This window comes from Neolamprologus brichardi, chromosome 4 (genome assembly GCF_056152115.1).
Source record: "Neolamprologus brichardi isolate AB-2024 chromosome 4, ASM5615211v1, whole genome shotgun sequence".
Classification (NCBI taxonomy): Eukaryota; Metazoa; Chordata; class Actinopteri; order Cichliformes; family Cichlidae; genus Neolamprologus; species Neolamprologus brichardi.
This window is the reverse complement of record NC_142107.1, coordinates 21,781,816-21,808,774: the sequence shown is the minus strand read 5'-3', so window position 1 is coordinate 21,808,774 and position 26,959 is coordinate 21,781,816. Positions and strand designations below refer to the sequence as shown.

At 41.5% G+C, this 26,959-nt stretch overlaps 2 protein-coding genes across 3 annotated transcripts; one reads left to right on the top strand and one right to left on the bottom strand.

Moving 5' to 3' along the window:
• Positions 1-1,388: 1,388 nt before the first annotated feature.
• On the bottom strand, positions 1,389-17,959 carry LOC148103029 (amine sulfotransferase-like). The gene is made up of 7 exons (XM_087840061.1): positions 17,892-17,959; positions 5,937-6,085; positions 5,645-5,844; positions 4,120-4,246; positions 1,926-2,020; positions 1,651-1,822; positions 1,389-1,569 (listed from the first exon to the last, which is right to left on the bottom strand). The coding sequence occupies exons 2-7, from the start codon at positions 6,076-6,078 to the stop codon at positions 1,460-1,462; spliced, it is 846 nt and encodes a 281-aa protein (XP_087696187.1). The 5' UTR covers positions 6,079-6,085; positions 17,892-17,959; the 3' UTR covers positions 1,389-1,459.
• On the top strand, positions 12,349-14,949 carry LOC148103030 (uncharacterized). Of its 2 annotated transcripts, XM_087840371.1 has the most exons (4): positions 12,349-13,044; positions 13,216-13,285; positions 13,794-13,968; positions 14,291-14,949. In XM_087840371.1, exons 1-4 carry the CDS (start codon positions 12,895-12,897, stop codon positions 14,292-14,294), a joined length of 399 nt encoding a protein of 132 aa, XP_087696497.1. In that variant the 5' UTR covers positions 12,349-12,894; the 3' UTR covers positions 14,295-14,949. The 2 variants fall into 2 exon arrangements, with proteins under 2 accessions (XP_087696497.1, XP_087696496.1); XM_087840370.1 differs by having other exon boundaries at positions 12,349-13,285.
• Positions 17,960-26,959: the final 9,000 nt, after the last annotated feature.

The following is a 26,959-nucleotide window of genomic DNA, read 5'->3' as shown; positions in this document are numbered from 1 at the left end:
ACACAACAGAAGTGCTCCAGGATGCAGGCAGAGTGTTGAGCTTTTGTTACCTAGCGGCTACACAAGCCAGGAAGTACCAACGACTGGTGTGTGGTAGTAACAGGTAAATGAACATCTTTTTGAATTATTTGAATATATATGAGTGCTTGTGTATAAATACACAAACAATACACATATGCTTTCAGTTGTGTAATTTAAGTAATCTAGGTAGCTCTGTTTTGGAAGTTCAGTTAACGCTATAAATGTGTTTTGGAGTTTGTACGTGCTTTTTGGAGTTTGTACGTGCTTTGTCTCTAGGGGCCACCATATATTTATATATAAACATATATAAATAAAACCACGGTTTATTTTTTTACATTAATACTAAAAAATTTGTACATTTGACTTATGCTGTGTCCTGATTACTACATAATAATGACGTTACTGGAAGATTGGTGTGAAAAATGAAGGCTATTCAGATTTAAAACCACAAATGGAGTGATATTAAAAAAAACCTCTCAAAACCTGACAAACTTGTGTTTGAAACATGAAGTTTTATTCTATATGATAATGAATAATGTGGAGTTTTTTCATCTTTGGATCAGCTTACTTGTGTGAGAAGAGTTTCATACAGATAAACTACCTAAATTCAAAATGTCACTCTTGCCTCCAGAGGAGAGCATTCACTCTTCTATGAAAATCAAAGTTACATTTTACAGCCATAACACTGAAAATGAAAATGTTTAGTAATGTTCAGAAACAGAAGTCACATTAAAGAAATTAGATTTTTTTTTTTTAATTATTATTTTTTAATAGACTATTATCTTGCAATAAATCGTGTGTTAACAAGCTGTATTTCACATATTAATTAAATGATATTCAGTGGATGCTGTTTACAGGTCTGAGGTTCAATTCTGTATCAGATTAAATAACAGAAGACTGTCATGCTGAACAAGACTTTAACCAAAATTACACTGCAATTGCACAATTTCTTCTTGTAATGTTTTGTTTCTTACCAAAAAAGGATCCTTTCCTTTTGATTTTTCTACACAAATAGATGAGATACTTCTGTCTTAAATGTTGACTCATGGGAGGAGAAATCACTTGTGGGTAAACCAAAAGTCAGACTGTCTTCATGGAAAAAGTACATTTATGTAAAGAAATTTCTTATATTTGAAGGTCAAGGCTACTTTCAAAAGTAATGTGATTCAAAAACACAATTAACAGTTAGTGACTATTCAGAAATCATGAGAATCCAAAGCACCGTGTACTGACTGATAAACATTTTATTAATGAACGTTGTTGATTTCTGGAATCATGATCTACATGACATGAATCTTGGGCGAACAAACATTAATCTTTTGTTGATGTTTTTTTTATTATTTAAATAGCAGAAAAACACATTTTATGGTTTTCTGATTAATGCACTCAATGATCAATGCTTTAAAAACTCCTGGGAGACCCTGAAGAGCTGCTCTGCTTATTCCCAGATGAACCTCAAAGGCAAATCACCAAGTTTCTCCTGAAGGAGTTGATCCACTCTTTCACTCTGTGCAACACTCAGTGTGTTCTTCCAGTCTCCAATCTGACCTGTAATTAATACAAAAACACAACACCTGATACCCTGATGTCACATTTTTCTGCACAGCAGCTGCAGGTCTGTTATGCTACCTTTGCGCAGGAATTTTCCACTGAACTTCTCTGGCGGAAAATGCTGATAATTTGCTTTCGAGTCATTCTTCATGTTCTGAAATTTAGCTTTTTCCACAACTTGACTGATAGCAGCTTCAGTCAGGTTTTTCCCTAAGAAGTTGCAGATCTTCTTCACTGATCCTTTCAGGTCCTGAAAGAAAAGCAGGAACACAACAGAAAAAGAACCTTAAACTCTGCCAGATATTTTATTTGAGTTTCCTTAGAAACAACAAAAGTGTGAAGAAACATCTTACCAAAATCATTTCCTCGTAGGTCAGGAAGAGGATGTTGTACTGGTCTCTGTTTAAATACCACTCCCTGACGTGGTCAAACCAGGATGACGATGTAACTGTATAGTGGCATAATGCATCCAGTTATTTGGCATTCTGACTTAATTGAGTTCACATACAACCCACATGTCACAAGAAGAGCTCAAGTGTAAGCTCTGTAGTTACCTACAGCATGACTGTAGGCATGATCAGTCCCCCATGCTAATCATGCAGTGGTAGTGTGCCTCCGAATGTAGTACAGATTTTGTCAATGTGCTCAATCCACACACACACACAAAACTGGCGTTGGTGCTAAATACTAGCACAGCACCACAAAATCACTGGGTACTAAAGTGGAACCACTGTTGCCACACACTGAAACCTTCAGGTCACAGAAACCAAAGTCTTTCAAGTATGTAAAGCTGCAAGAGCTGTGAGATGAATCACATGACAGAAAAGATAAAATGTTTAGCAACAGATTTTTTTTATACATTTTAAACTGTACCTTTTAAAACATGGATTACTGCATGGGCATAGAGTGCACATGACCTTCCTGCTGGTGCATGCCAAGAAAAACAGGTGTTTTGACACATTTGTCATATTAACTCAGTAAATATTAACTCAGAATAAACACCCTCTCTCATAGTCCACTAACTCTGAATCCAGGATTTGGAATTTAAACTTAAAGAATCAGTAATTTTTCTCCAAAAAATTCTAGAACAGAGATAACACTTTACATAGTACATTTTTCAAAGCACAGGAGCGGGAGGAGTGGCAGCCATTTGTTCACCTCTAGCTTATCGAGTGTTACTCTGAGCCTTGCACAGTCTGCGGTGCAAGGCCCATGATAATCTATCAATAATTCTACCTTGACAATTCTTAAACATTTATGTGAATAAAGGTATGATAGGATTAGAGAATCAATTCAGTTCTATTAGTATTGTCACCTGAAGGCAAAATATGCTGATTTGACCGCAAGACGAAATGTGTTCACAAACAAATGAAATCTGCAAAGTGTTTTGCAACGTCACAAGCCAAAGAATTAGAGTATCACTGGTTTAAATTTACAGCTTGTACTGCATTTACAAAGAATAATAACACAAAAAGTAACGAATAAATAAAAATACACACATACATAAATATATATATATATATATGTACATAAACATATATATATATATATATATATATATATATATATACACACACACATATATATACATATATATATATATATATACATATATATATATATACACATATATACATATACATATATATGTACATATAGATAGATATCTCTATATAGATATTTCACTCTCTCTCTCTCTCTGTCTATATATATATATATATATATATATATATATATATATATTAGGGGTGCAACGATACTCGTATCGATATTGAACCGTTCGATACAGTGCTTTCGGTTCGGTACACATATGTATCGAACAATACAAAATTTTTAATTTATTTTATCAACTTTCCTTCTGACGATGCTGTCTGTGTTGAGCGCTCAGTGGATCTGTGCTCGACAGTGCAGCCTAGGCGGAGTAGTCGAACGCAGATTCACTGAACGCAGGGCAAGCTAGCGAGACAGAAGTTAAGCTCTCCTTGCCACATGGCAAACTGAACCTCCCCCACCCTCATTCACATCTGACGTTTGGAACTATTTTGGTTTTCATGTGACGTATGACCCTGAACGTAAGCGCGTCATGGACAAAAGTAAAACAGTATGTTGGATGTGCCACGCAATACTCAATTACATTGGTGAGAACTAGTGCGTTAGCGCAGTTAGCTCGTTAACGTGTTGGCCGTCCAGCCCCACGCACAGGGAGATCCGCGGTAGCTCGTTAACGGAGACTTGCCGTGTTGTGGCGTTAATGTCATTTCAACGAGATTAACGCTGACAGCACTAGTGGGAACACAACGAATATGACTGCACATTTACTCTGACATCATCCTAGTGCAAAGACAAGTTGAAGCAGACAAAAACAACAAGCACGCATGCTACAAACTTTACCCGAGTCATTTAGACAGCTGTTAGCACATGATTCTCCTTATGGGGACCTGATATGTTTAATATGCTGGGAACCGTGAATTTTGTGTATCGTTGCACCCCAGATAGATAGATAAATAGAGTGTGTTTTGTGGATTGAAAGTGAAGAAACTTACTTACCGTTTCCTGTCATGTACCCCTCAAAAAACTGGTCAAAGCTCTTGGGAGTTTCCAGGTCTGCCAGTGCTTTGCTGAAGTTATAAAAAGACACCACGTTGTCCTTTGGATTCCTCATCAAATACACGATCTGATAAATATTTTTAAAAAAAAACAGTTTGTTACTTAAATGTAAAAATTAAAAGTCATTAGTTTAAAAGAAAATTAATTTAAAAAATTGATTTCAAATAATATTTTTTAAATATATTTTAAAGGCTGTATTTTTTTATAGCTCTTTTTCCCTATTTCTACTTGATTTGATGAACCTCTTAGTCTGCAAGGACCTCATCGTAAGAAAGAAAAAGAACAAAAAAATATACTGAAATAGAAACACAGAATCACTTGAAATAAAACAAATGCTAGTGCTAGCTTTTTGGACCTGGAACCATGTGTTTGTGTAGAAGTCTATGATAAAAATGACCCTCAGATTCCTTGATTTATGACCCCATTACAAGATTTTGATACAGGATCGTTGTTTTAAGTCTTACCGAACAAAAAACAACATTTGTTTTGAAAAGAATTGAAGATTAACCACTCTATTTTCATTTGCTAATATTTGAGGGTTTTTAAAAGTTACCAATGGTCAAAGTGCAAGCTTCAAAAACTGGACTTCAGTGACAAATAGCTAAAATCACAAAAAATGTAATTAATCTTTAAAAGTACAAATTTAATTTCCTTTATTTTTGCAACAATAAGTAATAAAATGCTTTTAACTTTCTCAAACTTTAAGACTAGGGCTGTTCGATATAACGTTATATATCGGATGACGATATAAAAACGTCTATCGTTTCATTTTACGCTATCGTTTGTTTCGTGGTGTTGCAAAATAAACTGTTTACGGTAATATTTTTTCCATTGTTTTGATGGTCACTGTAGTGGCTATATTAATTTCTTAAAGTTCTCTCTTTCTCTTATATTTAATATAACCACACTATGGACGGACAAGCGCCTGTTTTTATGCGTTGTGGTTAGCAACAACGACGGTAACACCATCGCGTGTCCGCTTCTTTATGTTCCACATAAGCCTTTCACAATAAAGCTCAAGATCCTGTTGAGACTTTTCAAAATAAACTGACTCACGTGAAAGAGCAGATTATTTACAGATGAGAAGTAAAAAAGAGCCGCCAGGTGCTAAAAAATAAACCTTAGACTCAAACGTTAGAACAGGCTTTTCCCCACAGCACGCCGTGTAATAAATACTCACAAAGAAAACGGCGGCCGTTATAACTTGTGTCTAAAAATGTATAGTTTCATGCATCGGTTAAAACACTCGACTCCAGGTACACGACGCGCAGCTGGGAACAATTCCCGCAAGTCGAGCTGCCCGAGATTCACAGAATTTACAGAAAATGTTACATTTTTGTGATTTATATCGTTATCAGGACGATAGAATTCTTATATCGGGATATGAGATTTTGGTCATATTGCACAGCCCTATTTAAGACTGCCTCTTTCTTCAAGAAGAATTGAGCTTCTATAAAGTACTGACTTTTGCCTTCTTCTCTTTCACTCCTGGAGGCATGATATGTTCAGGGAGATGCGAGGTGAAGAGTCGTGGAGAGGGAAGAAGAGTGTATTCAGCTGTCTTGTACTCCAGCCACGGCATCCTCTCCGCGTTGGTTGAATATTTATTCTGATTCCCATCCAGTTCGTAGATGGAAATGATGATCTGTTGAGCCCATACAGTGCCTGATGTGGGAAAAACGTTAGAGATGATCAGTGGATCAGTCTGGCCAGCACAAAACTGCAAATACAAATAATGTGTAAGATTTTTCACCAACCTGACTTTGGGTAAGTGACAAGGAAGACATCGCTGTCTTTTATTTCAAAACTCTCAAGAGAGTCTATGTACTCTGGAGTTGTAAGACCGACCACAAAATTGTAGTTTTTATGCTTGAAAACACGATCTCTGATCTGCTCCATACTGGTTCTACATAAGACAGATAAAAAAAATATACACAGGAACGAAAAATCTGTGAGTCACATGGTGGAGAGGTTTGTTTGTCCCAGGGTCCTCGGGGCTACATTGTTGGGGGTCTTTTTGACCCCTGATAGGCTTTCCCATGGCAAATTGATGCTGGGTGAGCAGTGTTGGGAGTAAGGGAATACATGGGGAATACTCTGATTTTGATTGCTGGAAACCCAGACAAAACGTGCAATAAGAGTGTAATGTAAGCGTCCTGTTAATGTTGTTGGCGTCCGTTACACAATGGACCCAGAGCCAGAATAACAGGGCCAGCAGTGAACGGACATGAATGGTTTTCTTACTTGGAAATTAAAACACCACTTCTTAAAAAGAATGGGATGGGCGAAACCTCAGTATCTGTGATGTATTATTGCTGTGTGATTTTTATTACAATTACTGAATGCTACTCGCCACCAAGCTAACATTGTTAGCTGGCGTTAGCTGACGTTAGTTCATAGACTGCAGACTGTTAGGCCATTTCTAAATACTCAAGTACGCCAATCCTCATGTTCTTGCTAGTCCAGACTTCGTAAGTTTACATGGGAGTGCTCCCGAGAACGCAGTGCGATCGTTCTACAGCAGTGTACTTGATGGCATCACACCTCCAGAGTTTTTAATGCCATCCTCTCTTAATTTAACTGTGATTAATATTTGCAATGGAAATTATACATGACAAAAAAAAAATACACATGATGTAGTAGATTTCTTTAAGAAAAAAAGATAATTTAAAAAAAGAAGCATTCTGGCAAAATTCGCTTTTACGTATCATCTGTTTCATAATGTCTAATAAGCTTCATTCAGTTGAGCACAATCCCTCCATGACAGAAACACAAGCTTAACCTCTCTGAATAAACATAGTGCACATGTACGCCTAATTACAAATCAGAATATAATCTGATCAGATTATCTCCACATTGTAACATACTGTTTTTAGACTTGATGGATAGCATTAACAACCTGCTAGCTGCAAATAATCATGTGCAGTTCCACATGATTATCAACAGAGAAAAAGAAAACATATTACTGATACAGAAATAGTTTTCTATACGTGATCACTGCAAAAAAGTGCAGCCTTGGCTAATGTGTCCACCATACTGTTACTCATTTTATATTAAGAGTTTGAAAAAAATCTAGTTAGTATTGATATGGCGTGTGGCCTTCAGTAATAGTAAAAAAAAAAAAAATCACATGGCAATAGTACATTCATGTAGTTGTAAAAAACATAACGATAAATCAAATGAAATCAAATCACTTTTATTGTCACATCACATGTGCAGGTACACTGGTACAGTACATGCGAGTGAAATTCTTGTGTGCGAGCTTCACAAGCAACAGAGGTGTGCAAAAAATACAATAACATAAAAGAAGCAAAATATAAGAATGGCTAAATCTGAGAGTAATAAATATATGTACAATGTAAGAGTGTATGCATTACTGGATGTGTATACTAAATATGTTCTTCTACGTGTGTGTACACATATTTTACAAATTAAATAGAGTAAACAATAAATAAAATATATAAAATATACAGAGGTTGGTAGTTGGATATTGTGCAAAACAAGTGGCATTTATATACAGTGTGGAGTGCATAATGTTGAAGTTCCAGTAGTGAAGGTGAGGTGTCTATGAAGTGTTCAGCAGTCTGATGGCCTGGTGGAAAAAGCTGTCTCTCAGTCTGCTGGTTCGGGACCAGATGCTGCAGAACCTCCTTCCTGATGGAAGTAGTCGTAGAACAGTTTATGGCTGGGGTGACTGGAGTCCTTGATGATCCTCCCCGCTTTCCTCAGGCACCGCTTCCTGTAGATGTCTTTGAGGGAGGGAAGCTCACCTCCAATTATCCGTTCAGAGCGCTGCACTACTCTCTGGAGAGCTTTGTGGTTGTAAGCGGTGCTGTTGCCATACCAGGTGGTGATGCATCCAGTGAGGATGCTCTCAATGGCACAGCAATAGAAGGTCCTGAGGATGCGGGGGCTCATGCCAAATCTTTTCAGTCTCCTGAGAAAGAAGAGGCGCTGCTGCGCCTTCTTCACTGTTTTGTTTATGTGTACTGACCACGTAAGATCCTCAGCCAGATGTACACCAAGGAAGCGGAAGCTGCTCACTCTCTCTACAGCAGCGCCGTTGATGGTGATGGGGGTGTGTACTTCTCTGCACCTCCGGAAGTCCACTATCAACTCCTTTGTCTTTGCGACGTTGAGGGTGAGAAGGTTGTCTTGACACCGGTGGGTCAGGGCGCTGACCTCTTCCCTGTAAGCCGTCTCATCACCGTTGGTGATAAGACCCACCACTGTAGTGTCGTCCGCAAACTTCACAATGATGTTGGAGTTGTTAGTGGCCGTGCAGTCATAGGTGTAGAGTGAGTACACGAGAGGGCTCAGTAAACACCCTTGTGGAGCACCAGTGTTCAGTGTGATGGGTGGATGAGGTGATGCTGCCCAGTCTGACCACTTGGCGTCTGTCAGACAGGAAGCTAAGGATCCAGCTGCAGAGGGAGCTGCTCAGTCCTAGATCCTGCAGTTTCCTATCCAGCTTCAAGGGAACGATGGTATTGAATGCTGAGCTGTAATCTCACATACGTGTCTCTCTTCTCCAGGTGTGACAGGGCAGTATGTAGTGTCAGGGCTATGGCATCATCAGTGGACCTGTTGTGGCGGTATGCAAATTGTAGAGGGTCCAGTGAGTCGGGTAGTGAAGAGCAAACAAAGTCCCTGACCAGCTTCTCGAAGCATTTGCTCACGATGGGGGTCAGGGCATAGACTTTCCCGGGGAGGCTGAGGAGTGTGATCCCCCTGTAGTTGGAACACACCCTCCGGTCCCCCTTCTTAAAGATGGGGACCACCACCCCGGTCTGCCAATCCACGGGTACTGCCCCTGATCTCCACGCAACATTGCAGAGGCATGTCAACCAGGACAGCCCTACAAAGTCCAGAGCCTTCAGGAACTCGGGGCGGACCTCATCAACACCAGGGGCTCCGCCACCAAGGAGTTGTTTAACTGCCTCAGTGACCTCGCCCCCGGAAATTGGCGGGTCATTCCCCTCATCCCCAGACTCTGCTTCCTCCTCGGAAGACGCGTCAGTGGGATTAAGGAGGTCCTCGAAGTATTCCTTCCACCGCCTGACAATTTTCTCAGTCGACGTCAGCAGCGCTCCGCCAGCACTATACACAGTGCAGGTAGAGCACTGCTTTCCCCTCCTGAGACGCCTGACGGTTTGCCAGAACCTCTTCGAGGCAGTCCGAAAGTCTTTTTCCATGGCCTCTCCGAACTCCTCCCACACCCGAGTTTTTGCTTCAGCCACTGCCCGAGCCGCATTCCGCTTGGCCTGTCGATACCTGTCGGCTGCCTCCGGAGTCCCACAGGCTAACCAAGCCCGACAGGACTCCTTCTTCAGCCTGGTGGCTCCCTTCACCTCTGGTGTCCACCATTTGGTTCGGGGATTACCACCACGGCAGGCACCAACCACCTTGCGGCCGCAGCTCAATGCAGCAGCTTCGGCAATGGAGGCGCTGAACATGGTCCATTCGGACTCAATGTCACCCGCCTCCCTCGGAATGCTGTTGAAGCTCTGCCGGAGGTGTGCGTTGAAGATCTCGCGGACTGGGGCCTCTGCTAGTCGTTCCCAGCACACCCTCACTACGCGTTTAGGTGCACCAGGTCTGTCCAGCGTCCTACCCCGCCACCTGATCCAACTCACCACCAGGTGGTGATCAGTTGACAGCTCAGCCCCTCTCTTTACCCGAGTGTCCAGAACATATGGTCGCAGGTCTGGTGATACGATTACAAAATCGATCATCGACCTACGGCCTAAAGCGTCCTGGTGCCACGTGCACTTATGGACACTCTTATGTTCGAACAAGGTGTTTTTTATGGCCAAACTGTGATTAGCACAGAAGTCCAATAACAAAGCACCGCTCGGGTTCAGATCAGGGAGGCCGTTCCTCCCAATCACGCCCCTCCAGGTCTCGCTGTCGTTACACACGTGAGCATTGAAGTCTCCCAGCAGGACAACAGAGTCTCCAGGTGGAGCACCTTCCAGCACCCCCCCCAGGGACTCTAAGAAGGCTGGGTACTCCGAACTGCCACTCGGCGCATAAGCGCAGATGACAGTCAGGACCCGTTCCCCGACCCTAAGGCGCAGGGAACAAAACCCCAACGTACTGGCAGCAAGCCGAGGGGATATTAGAATACCCACCCCATTCCGCCGCCTCTCACCAGGGGCAACTCCAGACTGAGACAGAGTCCAGCCCCTCTCCAGGAGACTGGTTCCAGAGCCCAAGCCATGCGTAGAGGTGAGCCCGACTATATCTAGCCGGTACCTCTCAACCTCACGCACTAACTCAGGCTCCTTCCCCACCAGAGAGGTGACATTCCATGTCCCTATTGCCAGTCTTGGCAGCCGGGGGTCAGTCCGCCAGGGCCTCCGCTCCTGGCCGCCACCCGGCACACAATGCACCCGACCCCTATGGCGCCTCCTGCGGGTGGTGGGCCTGCGGGAGGATGGGCCCATGTCTCCTCTTCCGGCTGTGCCCGGCCGGGCCCCATGGACTAAGGCCCGGCCACCAGACGCTCGCCCTCGGGCACCCTCCCAGGGCCTGGCTCCAGGGCGGGGTCCCGGTAACCCTATCCCGGGCAGGGTAAACTGTTCCCTCTGTGTTTTTTTCATAAGGGTCTTCTGAATCGCTCTTTGTCTGGTCCCTCACCCAGGACCAATTTGCCATGGGAGACCCTACCAGGGGGCAAAAGCCCCCAGACAACATAGCCCCTGGGATTCCTGGGACACACAAACCCCTCCACCAGGATAAGGTTGCGATTCACGGAGGAGTGCCAGGGTGCTGGAAAGGAGAGTTCGTCCGCTAGTCGAACCTCGGATGCAGGAGGAACAATGCGGTTTTCGTCCTGGTTGCAGAACACTGGACCAGCTCTTCATCCTCTCGAGGATACTTGAGGGTGCATGGGAGTTTGCCCAACCAGTCTACATGTGTTTTGTGGACTTGGAGAAGGCATTCGACCGTGTCCCTCGGGGTGTCCTGTGGGAGGTGTTGCGGGAGTATGGGGTGTCTGGCCCATTGCTACGGGCCATTCGATCCCTATACAACCGTTGCAAGAGCTTGGTTCGCATTGCCGGCAATAAGTCGGACTCGTTCCCGGTGGGTGATGGGCTCCGCCAGGGCTGCCCTTTGTCACCGGTTCTGTTCATAATTTTTATGGACAGGATTTCTAGGCGCAGCCAAGTGGCGGAGGGCTTTCGCTTTGGTGGCCTCAGAATCTCATCTCTGATCTTTGCGGATGATGTGGCTCTGTTGGCTTCATCGGGTGAGGGCCTCCAGTTCGCACTGGAGCGGTTCGCAGCCGAGTGTGAAGCAGCGGGAATGAGGATCAGCACCTCCAAATCTGAGGCCATGGTTCTCAGCCGGAAAAGGGTGGAGTGCCCACTCCGGGTCGGGGATGAGTTCCTGCCCCAAGTGGAGGAGTTCAAGTATCTCGGGGTCTTGTTCGCGAGTGATGGGAGAAGGGAGCCGGAGATCGACAGACGGATTGGGGCTGCAGCTGCAGTAATGCAGACGCTGCACCGGTCCGTCGTGGTGAAGAGGGAGCTGAGTGTAAAAGCGAAGCTCTCAATTTACCGGTCGATCTACGTCCCTACCCTCACCTATGGCCACGAGCTGTGGGTAGTGACCGAGAGAACGAGATCGCGGATACAAGCGGCGGAAATGAGCTTCCTCCGAAGGGTGGCTGGCCTCTCCCTTAGAGATAGGGTGAGAAGTTCGGCCATCCGGGAGGGGCTCAGAGTAGAGCCGCTGCTGCTCCACATCGAAAGGAGCCAGCTGAGGTGGTTTGGGCATCTGACAAGGATGCCCCCTGGGCGCCTCCTGGGTGAGGTGTTCCAGGCATGTCCCACCGGGAGGAGGCCCCGGGGCAGACCCAGGACACACTAGAGAGATTATATCTCTCGGCTGGCCTGGGAACGCCTTTTACGCCTATTACTGAAGGCTACTCGCAGGTTACTCAATAGCAACTACATTTTTAATCTTAATATAAAATGAGTAACAGTAGGTGGACATTAGGTAAGGCTACACTTTTTGCAGCGATCTCGTATAGAAAACTATTCCGCGCGTATATAAAATAGGTCCGCGGCTCCGAACCGTAGTAAAGGGACCTCTGACTAACAGGTCGGTTTCCGTGTCAGGCTCGTAGCCGAAAAATAGCTTTACTTTGTTGTCTTGGTCAACAGACGGGATGATGCGTTCCTTCAAGCATTCCTTGGGAAAGATCTCCACTCCGACTGTTGCATGCAATTACAAGAGGAGACAGAGCTCATCCAGAGGACAGGAGAAGTATGGTTAGAATTGTTGCGGAGGACATGCAAGTTGACTGCAGAAACCCTAAATGTGCATCTTGTGAAGAAGTTGCTAAAATCATTGTAAACAGATACCCTCAAACATTTGCAGATTTTACTGAAAAGGGAGAAAGACTGGGTTGTGGACATTATTCACTACTAAGAAGCATCAAATCTAGAGTTGAACATGTTAATCGAGATAATACAACACATAGACTTCGTCAAACAAAGAGAACCAGGAATGAGGAAGATTGCAGTCCCAACAGTAATGCAACCCCACCTAAAAAAGTTAGATGCCTTGTTGATAGCTATGGTTGTATTAATTGGCAGCCAGTTGAACTTCCTGAGGGGGAAACGCCAGCTTCTTTAGAGGAAAAGAAACACATCTTGTTTACAATTTTTAATTCACAAGGACCTGGAGCTGTGGAGAGACCTGATGTGGATGACTTCATGTGCCTCACATATATTTCTCTATATATATCATAGGATTATTAACTATTTCTCCAGCCAGAAGCTCAAATGGAACCTTGGTATAAGGACACTCATCCAGCAGATAGAAAGTGAGGGAGTTTTGACCAACAACAAGGTTGGCACAGCAGCCATACTTCTCATGATAAAGTATTACAAGGAAGACGAAGACTCCCTCTTTGTCTTAGCAGATTTAAGCTTTTTTCATACAGCTCTATGCTTAATGTTATTGCTTGCTGTCCTGTTTTTGTTTTTGTTACATAAAATGTCCTGGTCCTTTTTCTGGCAGGAAACATCTACCAGGATGTCTCTTGAAGCAGAGAGCAACCTGCCAAGCACCCCAAGGCTGATCATGCTTGGTAAGAAGTCATTTTTGAAATAGAACTGATTAGACCATATTACAATTTCTGTTTGGCACAGGAGCTTTTCGTGGACACAGGTATCCAGTCTCTGTTTTGTTAGCTCAAGGTTGTTGGATATGTGTCTCGGTGAATCCAGCAAAGTAACAATATCAAGTTTCACATTACATATTACTGATCAACATGGTAGTCTAGCTACATTAACAGCAGAAATACTGAAGTCAATACTGTAAAGTTTAACAGCAGCACAAACTATAAACTCCAAAATAACCATACAGTTGATTCATCTCCGGTAATTTGATTGGGCTGACTCTTTGTTATGTGTGTTTAATGTGCAGAATAATTCCCAATTATGTACAATTATAATATGTTAAAACTGACTTATGTGCATAAGACCACTGATAATTAACTGTACATAGCTATTTGCTTTATGACTATCTAGACAGTGTGAAGAAGTGAAGTATTGAAATTATTTTTTGTTGCATAATGTTGCCCCTATACATTTAAGGACAAAATTTAATGACCGCCACCTGCTGGATGGTGAGTGCAGAGGGCCGTGTAATTGTTGAGCTGGACAAAGAGAACACCTTTGCTGATGCAATGTCGGTCGTCTTTGGTTCATTCTATGTATTGAACCTGGAATACCAGGAGTCAGCGTGTGCAACATTGGAGCTAATTCAGAGGTATGTTTGAACAGTTAGCTAATAGTAATAGATGATGAATAAATTATCCCTAAGTAACTCATTATTACACATCACAACTCAATGTTACTAATTATTATGGCATGTTCCCTGAAGAGGGAACAAAATGTACCTCCAGGGTTGAGACAAGCAGAAAGACTGGGACCGCTGTGAAGCAAAAGGTTGTTCACATTAACCCTCATGTCACAACTTTCCTCCAGCGGCATACTGAATTTGAGTGGAAAACTTCAAATTAGGTAACTGTTGTTGCCATTTCTAGTGAATTTCTTAAGTGACCAATGTGTTGTTACCTGTGTCTCCACAGATGATCCATGGCCCATGCTTTCTGGACATTTACACGAGTCGAACAACAATGAAGACAAGCTCTCTCGCCGTCTTGCAAGAAGCTGTCTCTGTCCAATAGGTTTTTTGAGTGCAACAGATTTGATTTTTTTTCCTTCTTTTACCCGTTTGTTAAAAATTATTTCAGCTACTTACACTTTAATTGTCACATGTATTGGCTCACCCTACAAATCAATGAACTCAGTCCACAAAGCAAGATCAGGGTTCAGTGCAGGTCAGTCAAGTTCCTTCACACCACACACGCTCATCCATGTCCTTGTGGACCCTGTTTTGTGCATTGATTTGGTGGTGTGAGCCAGTATTTTGGACAAAGTGTATATAAAGGCAGACGTGTGGGGCTTGATATTATATTCATTACAATTTAGTTTATTTGTAAGGTGCCAACTTCACATTGTAGGTTTAAGACCCTACAAAATATAACTAAGAAAACCCAACACTTGAGCATATGTTGTCTGGCATGATATGGATATGACATAATATCGTTATTGTTTGTACAACCATCTGAGAAAATACATGGATTACATAGTTTAGTAAAAACAAGTGCTTCCTCAATGAAAATATGTTTTCAGTTCTTTTCAGTTTTTGATTTTGGAAATGTGTATTTCTGCAGAGGAAAATCAGAACAGAAATAAAAAGTGGTGTGAAGCACATGAACTATATTTTGTGTGTGTGTGTGTCTCTGTCTATCTCAATCAATCGATAGTGTGTGTGTGTGTGTATATATATATGTGTGTGTGTTTTTATATAAAAATACATATAAATGAATAAATTATACATTTTTTTTTATACAGTACAATTTTTTTGGAGCCCTCCAGTCTCTTACAGTATGTTACTGTTTCCTGAAATTACGGTAAATTACGACCTGTTCAACAGTAAATGACCGCCTGTAGGAACACGGTATCCTCTAGCAGAGATGAATATTTTTGGTACTGATGATGCGTGTTAACGGTAAGTTACTGGTAAATATATTGCAGTTCATTACCTTGCAGCGGGCTTACAGTGACATACCGTGAATAAACGGTAGTCAGTGTTGGGAAGGTTACTTTTGAAATGTATTCCACTACAGATTACAGAATACATGCCCCAAAATGTATTTTGTAACGTATTCCGTTACATTACTCAATGAGAGTAACGTATTCTGAATACTTTGGATTACTTAATATATTATCATGCTTTTTTACAACTAATGAATGTCCTGTTCCTGTGTGATTCATTACTATTACTGAAGGCTACTCGCAGGTTACTCAATAGCAACTACATTTTTAATCTTAATATAAAATGAGTAACAGTAGGTGGACATTAGGTAAGGCTACACTTTTTGCAGCGATCTCGTATAGAAAACTATTCCGCGCGTATATAAAATAGGTCCGCGGCTCCGAACCGTAGTAAAGGGACCTCTGAGTAACAGGTCGGTTTCCGTGTCAGGCTCGTAGCCGAAAAATAGCTTTACTTTGTTGTCTTGGTCAACAGACGGGATGATGCGTTCCTTCAAGCATTCCTTGGGAAAGATCTCCACTCCGACTGTTGCATGCAATTACAAGAGGAGACAGAGCTCATCCAGAGGACAGGAGAAGTATGGTTAGAATTGTTGCGGAGGACATGCAAGTTGACTGCAGAAACCCTAAATGTGCATCTTGTGAAGAAGTTGCTAAAATCATTGTAAACAGATACCCTCAAACATTTGCAGATTTTACTGAAAAGGGAGAAAGACTGGGTTGTGGACATTATTCACTACTAAGAAGCATCAAATCTAGAGTTGAACATGTTAATCGAGATAATACAACACATAGACTTCGTCAAACAAAGAGAACCAGGAATGAGGAAGATTGCAGTCCCAACAGTAATGCAACCCCACCTAAAAAAGTTAGATGCCTTGTTGATAGCTATGGTTGTATTAATTGGCAGCTAGTTGAACTTCCTGAGGGGGAAACGCCAGCTTCTTTAGAGGAAAAGACCAAAGTCTTGGTCAACTTTGCTGGCGAGAGACAGAGAGGCGTTGAAAGGCTGCTCCAGCGGAACTTATTGTTTTGGAGGAAAACAGGAACACGGTGTACACTCGAGTCTTAATAGCTTACTTAGAGCTGGGCTCGTCAGACACTCTTTTTTGGCTGCAGTGGTTATTATTATATTTACATGCTTCCAGCTCCCGTTTCTGCTCGATGACAACTCTACTTTTCCACTCGCCTTTTTCTCCCTCCCTCGCTCATAGATACATAACGTGTATGGCAGTCCATTCTCCCTGCAGCACGGACTACACTGCCCATGAGGCTACATTCTTTAGGGCTATACCTGTAACACTCTGCTATTGCCTTCATATTAAATCATTTAAAAAAATATTTCTTCACATCATTATGAGACTCAAGATTGAGACACGGGCATTTGAGCCTCTTAATGCGTGTTTTGTTTGGTTTCCACTGGTGTGGAATTACAAAAAATAGAGAGGACATAGCCTAACATATGAAACAGGAAAAGACCGCCGTGTAATCCCTTTATTTCAACAAAGTAACTGTACTCTAAATACCACCTTTTTAAACTGTAACGGAATACAGTTACTCATATTTTGTATTTTAAATACGTAACGGCGGTACATGTATTCCGTTACTCCCCAACACTGACGGTAGTATACCAATTTCTTAATCACAGTATGATGTTACTTTGTTGACGTAATTTACGACATAACGACATAAAAAAAAAGAAGCTACGGTGCGTTAACATAATTTGTCCAAGAGTATCATACCACAACAGCAAAAAACGGTATCATCCTGCAGAACGGTAAGCTACCGTAACACGGCGTCACGGTATGACGCTGGCAACAGTGACGCCAGTATGTTACCGCAAAGTGGAGACGAAAAGTCTAACAGTGTACTATAGGAATCTGTATTTAAAAACAAATCTTATCAGAATTGTTGCTTGAAAATTTCAGTACTGCATCCAGAATGAAACCTGTATTTAAGACTCAATGCTATTGAGCCAACCAGAAAGCGAGTGCCAAAAACAACGTGAGTGCACATTTGCACTGTTTGAATGTGACTCTCAAATTAAGAAATGTGTTAAAATGTGTTACACTAAAGACAAGCAGTACAGAAGAAAAGGTTGATCCAATCAAAAATGTATTATTGTGAATGTATTATTGTAAATGGCGGACATTGAACAACTGGTTTTACAGTTGTTTGTTGAACAACTGGTTTTACAGTTGTTCAATATGGGAATTGTTCAGAGAAGTAGAATTTCTCTATCACGCATCTTATGAAGGACTTCATATCACCAATGCAGGCAACTCTACTTGAAATAGAATAATTAGCTATGGCACAGACAGAACTGATAAGATTAAGTCAGCAAACAGTACTATTGTCACGATCGGGCGAATTACACACAGTAATTCGGCGTGCCCGTGTGGCGTGCTGGCTAGACCCAAAAGCGGCGAAGGCTAGCGATGGGTTGGAACAGACACGCAGTTATTCTAGTAACAATCAGTGCACGAAGCGTGGCTTCGGAACTGGCGTTACAGACGGAGAGCGAACGGAGCCGGGATGAGAAAAAGAATCGAGAGGAAAAACACTCACAGTTGCTGAATCAGGCGGAGACTGACGTCGGCAAGGTTTCGGAGCTCCTGACATGAAGAGAGCGATGTCTGAGCGGGGAACAGGTGGGTAGCGTCTCTCTTTTAAACCCGGCCCCGTGATCAGCTGATCACCAGCTGACAACTATAAGGAGGAGATCATAAACCTGAAAAGAAATTTAACTGGTAAGAAAATCATTCAACAGTCCAAAGCATTCTCATATTGCTGACCTGATCTCAAAGGATATTCACCAAAAAGTCTAGATGCATGCTCAGCCCTTCAGGTAAGGAAATCCCTAAAAAGTTGATTCTCTTCATCAGGACATAGCATTTTCAAATTTGCATAATGATTGAAACTTCAGTCATTATGCAAAAGTACTGTTCAACAAGTGGAAGTGTGCAGTCAGCTTAGACTGAGAAATCACTTGGATGAGTGAAAAAACATTTCCCCCATCAGGAAACGTTATGTATAGATAAAAAGTCAACTTTTTTGAGATATTCACCAAGAAGTTGGACACTGGCAAAAGCAGTGCACTCACACTTTCAAGCAATTCACCCACTCCAGACTCTTCTCCTATAAATGCTATTTAATAAACACTCATAATTGCAATTATCATAGTCACATTAGGAGTAATGTTAGACTTTTTTTTAGTGCTAAGTGTAATTTACATTAAATTGCAATTAATATGAATTACTGAAATAATATACTCCGAATCCTCCTTAGCCACAGTTTATCTGAAATGGTAAAACACTTCCCATTCTCCGAACCACATTCTCAGTGTCCTAAGCTTTTTTAATAAATCAGTCTTTTTGCAAAACATTGAACAGTTTTAACCATGTTAAACACAATTTAGTAACTCAGTTAAAACCACTATGACTCACTAAAGCACATGTGTGCAGTGACAGCCAGGTTGGGTCAGAGGTTGATAAACAACAAAGCATCAAAACAGTCTGATAATACATGTAAACAAATTCTCAAGACAGAAAAGTACAAAAAGAAAATCACAAAACACATTTTTACTGAACCTGCATTACTTTTAGAACCAGTTTAACAGTAGAAAGGTAAGTGATGTATTACCTGGGTGTTTGCAGCAAGACCAATAGAGTGAATGTCCCGTACACCTCTTATCATTGACATGCGCATGCTCTGAGCCTCCACAATCCTCCACAACATTTCCACAGCATTATTTGCTGAAAAGATCATATGGAGAGCCCAAAGTGCTGTTTTCTCTCTGATATTGTTAGACCTTCATTCAGAGAGTCACAGATCTCCAACTCTGGCCCTGATGAACTGGGAGACTTTACACTCAGCCTACTTCTACAGCCACCTCTAGATTACCTGATTCTACTTCATAATTACTTCATTAATTATTTTGAATTAAATATGGTACACTTATAGTAGAGGGAGGGGGCAAGTTTTGAACTAGCTCAAGAAACTGTGTCAAATCTGCTCAATTAACAGTTCGTTGATGGAAAGAAAATGCATTGGCATCTCTGCCCAGTTTGGAAGGCAGCCATGCTGACATTGAATAAATGTCACAACCTGGCTCATGACTTATGACAAAAAATGGGAAAGAACACCAAACAATCCCATTTTAAAGGAAACAACAACAAAAAAGTATCGTGATCAATCAAGTCCGTGCAAGTGGAAACCTCACCAAACAAACAGCAATACAAAATCAGTTCTGACAGCCCATTGCATTTATCAAATGAGACAGGAATTTATCCAGATTACAAAGAGACTGAAATTTTTTCAGTTGACCAAACTGTCATCAGGCTCTGGTATTTCATCAATTTCAGAAAAGGAAGTGAAGAAACAAACAAGGGTGAACGGTGTCCTTAACACACCGACTAGAATTTTGGTCACTTGCATAATACGGTTTGAGTAAGTTTACATGACAGTGCTGAACCAACTTTTTTCATTTTACGGTTGAAAGTAATTTATATCAAAGTTTCTCATTAAGGACCTGTGAGGGCCTGTAAATGGGGGACGATACAGAGATCCCACAAATGGCAAAAAGGCTGAAACTTGGTCCCCACAACAAAACTGACAGCTGGCAATCCCAGCTACAAGCAATCAAAGTCTAAATCCATTTACAAACTCAACTCAAAAAGTTTTTAGGTGGCTCGGAATAAACCCCTTTATTTTTTTATGACAGCCAAGGGCCGGCGCACACTATGTCAAAACCCAAGCTCATTAGGGCTGAAACCTATGTTTTCTTTCAGACAAAATCAGCCATGGCAGACCCTCTTCCCAGTCTCTACTAAGCTTTATGCAATAGGTACGCAAAAGAGACTTTAGCATCTGGTGAAACCTTTTCAGAGCACCCTGGCTTTGGGCATGGTATCTTGATGACCAATTATGGTTTATGTGCGAACATGTGAGATGAAAAATGTGAACTCTGATCACTCACACCGAAATAAACTGAGTTAGAGCTGTCACCACTGCCTTGATCGTCATTGACCTCAGTGGATATCCAGCAGGAATTTTGGTACTTTGACACATCACTGCAAGAAGATACTTATTTCCAGATGTTGAGGGCAGCAAAGGACCCACACAGTATAGAACAAGATGTTCAAAAGGTTCCATTATCAGAAGAATAAGTTGTAATGGTGCTAGCTTAATGGTTTGATGAGCTTATACAAAGGAACAGGGAGGGTGGTCAAACCCCTCCCACTACTGAGGAGGCAGTCACCTGTGTCAGACTCCTTCGAGAAGGGCAGCACACTATACAGGTTCACTATATAGGAGTCATAGTCTCCTGAATCACTCAGAATTTTAACTGGGACTTTATCCCCACTTCCCACCAGGAAAACAAAAACATCCCTAATAAGAGGACTATAGCATTCCAAACAGCAGGAATTAACAAAACATCATCAGGCATTTTGCACATGTAACTCATGTAACAGGAGCAGAGGCCTGCAACCTTGGAATTCTGCCTTCCAGTGACCTTTCATGACAGTAATTGCAGGCATTAGTTTTTATTAGACTTTTATCAAGCTTAGAATCGAATTTAAATGAACGAACCTTACCCGACCTTGAGTGATTACCCACAACAACCGAACCAGAACCTCTCCTCACACTGTCTGCTGTCTTTACTTTGCAGGCTGGAATATTACTCTTATGGAAGAGTGCAAACTCATCTGCCGGTGTTCCAGATTAACTGGTGTCACAGATTAACTGGTAACGGTCAAACAGATGTGTAGTAGACAACAAACCAGGAAATAAACAGTTAATATTTCATCTGTGACATTTGTCAGGTTCATTTAAACACACTCCGTCAGTCCTATTGCTCCTGACCAAGTTGTGTCAACAAGCTCCAGCTGTGGCCAAGTGCCATAGCCTACAGCCAAATTAACATCTGACTTGCATCTGCACCTGGCTCTATCACCACGTTTTAATTCCCGTTTCATGCAAAATAAATTTTTAACTTTTAATGTTTTAGGTTACTGCATCTTGCAAATAAGCCTTTAAACTAAATGAAATGGTACTGAGTATTTATTTTTGGCCTACATCAGTAAAAAATGACAAATTATATACATAAAGTTCTAAAATCGCTACTCCTAATGTTCATGATTATGTAAAAAATATTTTTTTCCATAACAAAGAATTATGTCATAAACAAATATTATGCATTAATATTTGACTAGTGTTGTAACATCACATCTGATTAGCATAGTCTGCTGTTTCTTTTCTCTGGAAATAAACACTTGGGGTCAAAAAAGATAATATAGATCGACACAGCTGGAGAGAGCTGGTAGTTATATACAGTATATGTAACTTATACCCACATAGCAAGCATGTCTGGTCTGGATTTGGTATCAGGCCAGTACTGCTGGTTGACTTCTGGCATGATAAGACGTATTTCATCCAGATATGGGCCAGGCCTGGCATAGATGGCACTGTTTATGTGATCGCATACCACATCTGGCCCGATTGTGGTTTGGGTTTTGTGGCCCAGGCTCATAGAAAACGACTCTGGCCCGGATCTGGCATCAAGCTGGCACTTCTGACTGACCGGTGTCATGGCAGGGTGTATGTCAACCAGATGTGGGCCAGGTCTGGCAATGATGGCACTATTTATGTTCCTATTTTCCTATTTTAGTTAGAAGAGCCAAATGCCACGTTGCAATACTATACTGCTATAGTAGCCAATGTTTCAAATGCAGATTTGACAGGTTTGTGAGTGTACACTTTATCCAAAACCTAGTGACGATTTACTCATGCTTACCTCTGAGTGGCTGCAGTTTAGGCAGTAGAGCAGGTCACCTGCTGATCTGAAGGTTAGTGGTTTGATTCCTGGCTCCTCCAGTCTGTAAGACTGGAGCTGTGTCCCAATCCAGCGACCCAACGCTTCGTAGTGCGCGTTTGTAGATCTATTATGTCACAGAGACGCGCCGAAGGGAGTCCCAATTCGAAGTGTACTCCAAATGCGATCGACAAACGCACAGATAATTTTCCCAAATTTGAAGGGCGGGTCCGGTGTGTAGACTCCGTGGTCCCGTGTATCCCAGTATTCCTAGTGCGGCGGTGGGTGTGGATATTTCTTCGGGAAAAAAGGCGGAGCGGCCGAAGAGTAAACTTTCAAAAGTTAGTACTGAATATGATGTCACTTATTAGGAGTGCAACGATACACAAAATTCACGGTTCGGTTCGGTTCGATACTTTGGTGTCACGGTTCGATATTTTTTCGATACAAAAAAAATGTTCATGCCTTTTTTAATTTTTCATTTAATAAAATTATAAATATATTTTAACTCAAAAGTACAGTTTTTAAATTTAATGTTGCTGAAACAACAAAGTAATAAAAAAATAAATCTATCTGATTAAGGAATCACTCATCTTTGGAAAAGAGAGTTTATTATAGAGAAATGTCTCTTTCCAAAATAAAAGCTATACTATACGCTTCTTCTGGGCTATATTCTCAGAAGCATATTAAACATATCAGGTCCCCATAAGGAGAATCATGTGCTAACGGCTGTCTAAATGACTCAGGTAAGGTTTGTAGCATGTGTGCTTGTTGTTTTTGTCTGCTTCAACTTGTCTTTGCACTGCCCCCCAAGGTGCTCAGGAACTTTTACTCCTGCACCATAGAGAGCATCCTGACGGGAAACATCTTAACCTGGTTCGGGAACAGCACCATGCAGGACAGACGAGCTCTACAGAGGGTTGTGCGTTCAGCTGAGCGCACCATCCGCTCCGAGCTCCCTGACCTGCACTCAATCTACAGCAGGCGGTGCTGGACCAAGGCCAGGAAGATCGTGAAGGACCTCAGCCATCCCAACAACGGACTGTTCTCTCTGTTGAGGTCAGGAAAGAGATTCCGCTCCCTGAAGACCAACACAGAGAGACTGAGGAGGAGCTTCTTCCCGCAGGCGATACGGTCTCTCAATCACACCACCACACAGTACTGACCCACACATATAGTTCTTACACACACACTGGACATTCTGGACATTTGTTTACACTTCATCACTTTAAGCATATTTGCACTGCACAAGACACTGTATAATGTGGATTGCAGCTGCTGTTATTGTGTGTATATATATTTATATTTCTCTTACATTCTTATAAATGTCTATACTTTGTATTTTGTTGTACAGTTATCTTATTTTCAACTTTAATTTATATATTTTATCTTATTCTTTCCCAGTTAAATTTACCCTTCATTCTTTTTGTGTTGTACAGTTATCTCATTCTTAACTTAATTTTTTTATATTTTATTTTATTCCTTCCTGGTTAAATTTACCCTTTTTTATTTTCATATTTATTTATTTCCTATCTTATTCATAGCCTTTTCTTTTTCTTTAGGTCACGAGCAGTTGTCCAAGCATTTCACTACATATCATACTGTGTATGACTGTGTATGTGACAAATAAAAAATTTGAATTTGAATTTTGAATTTGAATTTTTAGGATGATGTCAGAGTAAATGTGCAGTCATACTCGCTGTGTTCCCACTAGTGCTGTCAGCGTTAATCTCGTTGAAATGACATTAACGCCACAACACGGCAAATCTCCATTAACGAGCTACCGCGGATCACCTGTGCATGGGGCTGGACGGCCAACACGTTAACGAGCCAACTGCGCTAACGCACTAGTTCCCACCAATGTAACTGAGCATTGCGTGGCACATCCAACATACTGTTTTACTTTTGTCCATGACGCACTTACCTTCAGGGTCATACATCACATGAAGACCAAAATAGTTCCAAACGTCAGATGTGAATGAGGGTGGGGGAGGTTCAATTTGCTATGTGGCAAGGAGAGCTTAACTTCTGTCTCGCTAGCTTGCACTGCGCTCAGTGAATCTGCGTTCGACTACTCCGCCTAGGCTGCACTGTCGAGCGCAGATCCACTGAGCGCTCAACACAGACAGCACCGTCAGAAGGAAAGTTGATAAAATAAATTTAAAATTTTGTATTGTTCGATACATATGCGTACCGAACCGAAATCACGGTTGATCCGTAATCCGAACTGATCCCACTCCACGGTTCGGTACGCACGTGATCCGAAGATTCGAAAAAGAAAAAAGTATGTGTATGGTGCGCGTGGTGGGTCTGTCAAGCGATAGTGGGTCTATCAGCGCTAGCGGTCCAAGTGGAGGAGCAGAGTTTTCGGTATTTAAGCAGCCCTTTGCTGCCCAGTCCGACCGGGCTAAAGCTATTACAAAAGCTACTGGGGTGTTTAGCTGCAGACGTGAGGCCGTATTCCGTTGTGCAAAACAAGGGGTTTAAACTATGATGAACGTACTTGAGCCACGCTATGATATCCCGTAGCGCGTCCACTTTAGTGGCAAGATCGTTCCAAGCATGTATGAGCAGGAAAAGATTTAAGTTATGGCTGAACTGTCCCAGGCATCTTCTGTTGCCCTAACTACTACAAATGGGTGGAGCTCCAGGGCAACGGAAAGCTACGTGTTCGTGACAGCTCATTATATCACAGCGGAGTGCGATATAATGAGCGGTATGTATTATTGTAGGGTCTAAATTACAATATAAAGCGCCTTAAGGCAACTGTTTTTGTGATTTGGCGCTTTATAAATAAAATTGAATTGAATTGAGTGGTAGATACAAAGCCCTATATTGCCCTATGTTGTACCATTTTTATTTATTTTTTAATAATTGCGTGGAATGAGTCTTGAGTAGTGTTTTAACAGGCAAAAAAAAAATACTTCAATAAGTGAATAAGTAAATGTTAAAATTGTGTTTTTGTTTCTTTTTTTCTGATCTGAAAATTGATCTGATCCATGACTTAAAACCGTGCTCCGATCCGAACTGTGAGATTTTTGATCCGTTGCACCACTACATATAAACATATACATGTTTGCAGGATGGCATTTACTGTAGACTGTACTTAACACTCGAACAAAACTAAGAGTCTAATATTGCTCCTAATGTGGCTGTAATAATTTGTATTATTAGTGTTTATTTATTAGTATTTTTAGGAGAAGAATGTTCAGTGCCTTTTTGGAGTGCATGGATGGGTTGAAAGTGTGAGCGTGGCACTAAAGCTTTGGCTCTATCCACTGAGTCTTCACAGAGTTCTAGAAATTAATACTAATACGACTAATTACTACTATTAATACTTTAGGAAGTTTAGGAAGATTTCTTTGTTTTTTTTTTTCACCTAACACACCAAACCAAATATAACCTTAACATAAACCATGCCCACTCCTGTCACGTTTGCAAAGTGTGGCTGCTTTGCAAGGTACTCTTGGCAGCACATGTCTAATATTTAGTGCAGGTTACAGTAACAACAAGTCAATAATTATATCGATAAACATTTTCTACCTGCTGGTTTTGATTTTACCATTACCTTTTGGATTTTCACAATATGATAGTCACATAAGATGTGTTGGTGGCTCTGCACATGCCCCACAAGATGAGGACAATGTGCATGGATTGTTTACTGTTCTCTCATTCAAGTACATGCAACTTACATACATGAACCTCCAGTCTTTACACATGACTGCACCTGGCAACTGTCCTTTCTGAAATCCTGTCACTGGTTTTCAAAATAACAAGATAATGCTGCTGACTCTTGCTGTCGTATGCATTAAAACCTGGTTTACAGGTTACACCTGTGTCTTTGCAACATTTTGCTACTGGAAATTCTCCATTATATTATTACTTAATTGGATGTGCCCTTTGTGGCATCTCTTGTCCCCAGTTTGTTATTTTATTTATGTATTATTACAAAGGTTAGAGACCAATTGAGGTTTGTGTTAACTTTGCTCATCTTGTCTTTACAACAAAGTCAGTTCCTCAGTTGCGAAGCTGCCACAGGTCACTGCATTGTATAGCTGTTAGTGTGAGTTTAACAATTACAGAAAAAGATCAGTAAGCCAGTGATGAGGTGTATGCTTGGTTGAGTGAGCGGAAAGGCTTGAGTCCATCAGCCAAGGATCTTACTTACCATGCAGCGTGAAGAGGTGACATAACGTCGGTGCCTTATCTAAACTGGGCCACAATCAGCCCTGATGACAAACAGATGCCAAGAAATCCTGTGCTTCCTCTAAGACACATGACCCAACAAAAACAGATGTTTTTACACCCTGAACTCCTCAAGGCTCTTAATATTATAAGGTAAAAAAAACTAAGCTCTGCTTAGTTCCTTAACTGTGCACTACAAAGTGACCAGATGTTGCAGACCTTAGAAACCTATTGGGTTTGTATGCAGTAAACATCTCAGGCCATTTTATGGTTCATAAGCAAGTAGTTATCATTTAAATTCAATTCTACATCTTTTACATATATTCTGTGAAAAGTACACTGTACAATATGTAGGACCAGTTGTTGATCTCAATAAAATATTGTTGCATGTCTGTAAAACGTTTGTGTTTTTTGTAAAAGTGATATGATGCAGGAGGTAACTTAACAAGAGAAGGAAATGATGAATATACCAAAATTCTGAGTTTTCAGTTCTTCACCAACAATAAAAAAATATATCCCAGCTGCCACACGGTGAGAGGCACCCTGTTCAGGTGGCCTTCTGTCCTAGGACTAACACAGACAACCATTGGCACACCAATGGGGACAAGATCTAATCTCCACTCAGGACAGATGGCGG

Excerpts from the sequence above, each read along its gene's own strand:
- LOC148103029 (XM_087840061.1), bottom strand. The coding sequence starts at position 6,078 with ATGGAGCAGATCAGAGATCGTGTTTTCAAGCATAAAAACTACAATTTT. Across the intron at positions 4,247-5,644 it reads TGAAAGAGAAGAAGGCAAAA|ATCGTGTATTTGATGAGGAA; the intron begins GTCAGTACTTTA and ends AATATTTATCAG. Across the intron at positions 2,021-4,119 it reads GGGGTACATGACAGGAAACG|TTACATCGTCATCCTGGTTT; the intron begins GTAAGTAAGTTT and ends GCCACTATACAG.
- LOC148103030 (XM_087840370.1), top strand. The coding sequence starts at position 12,895 with ATGTGGATGACTTCATGTGCCTCACATATATTTCTCTATATATATCAT. Across the intron at positions 13,286-13,793 it reads CCCAAGGCTGATCATGCTTG|GACAAAATTTAATGACCGCC; the intron begins GTAAGAAGTCAT and ends TATACATTTAAG.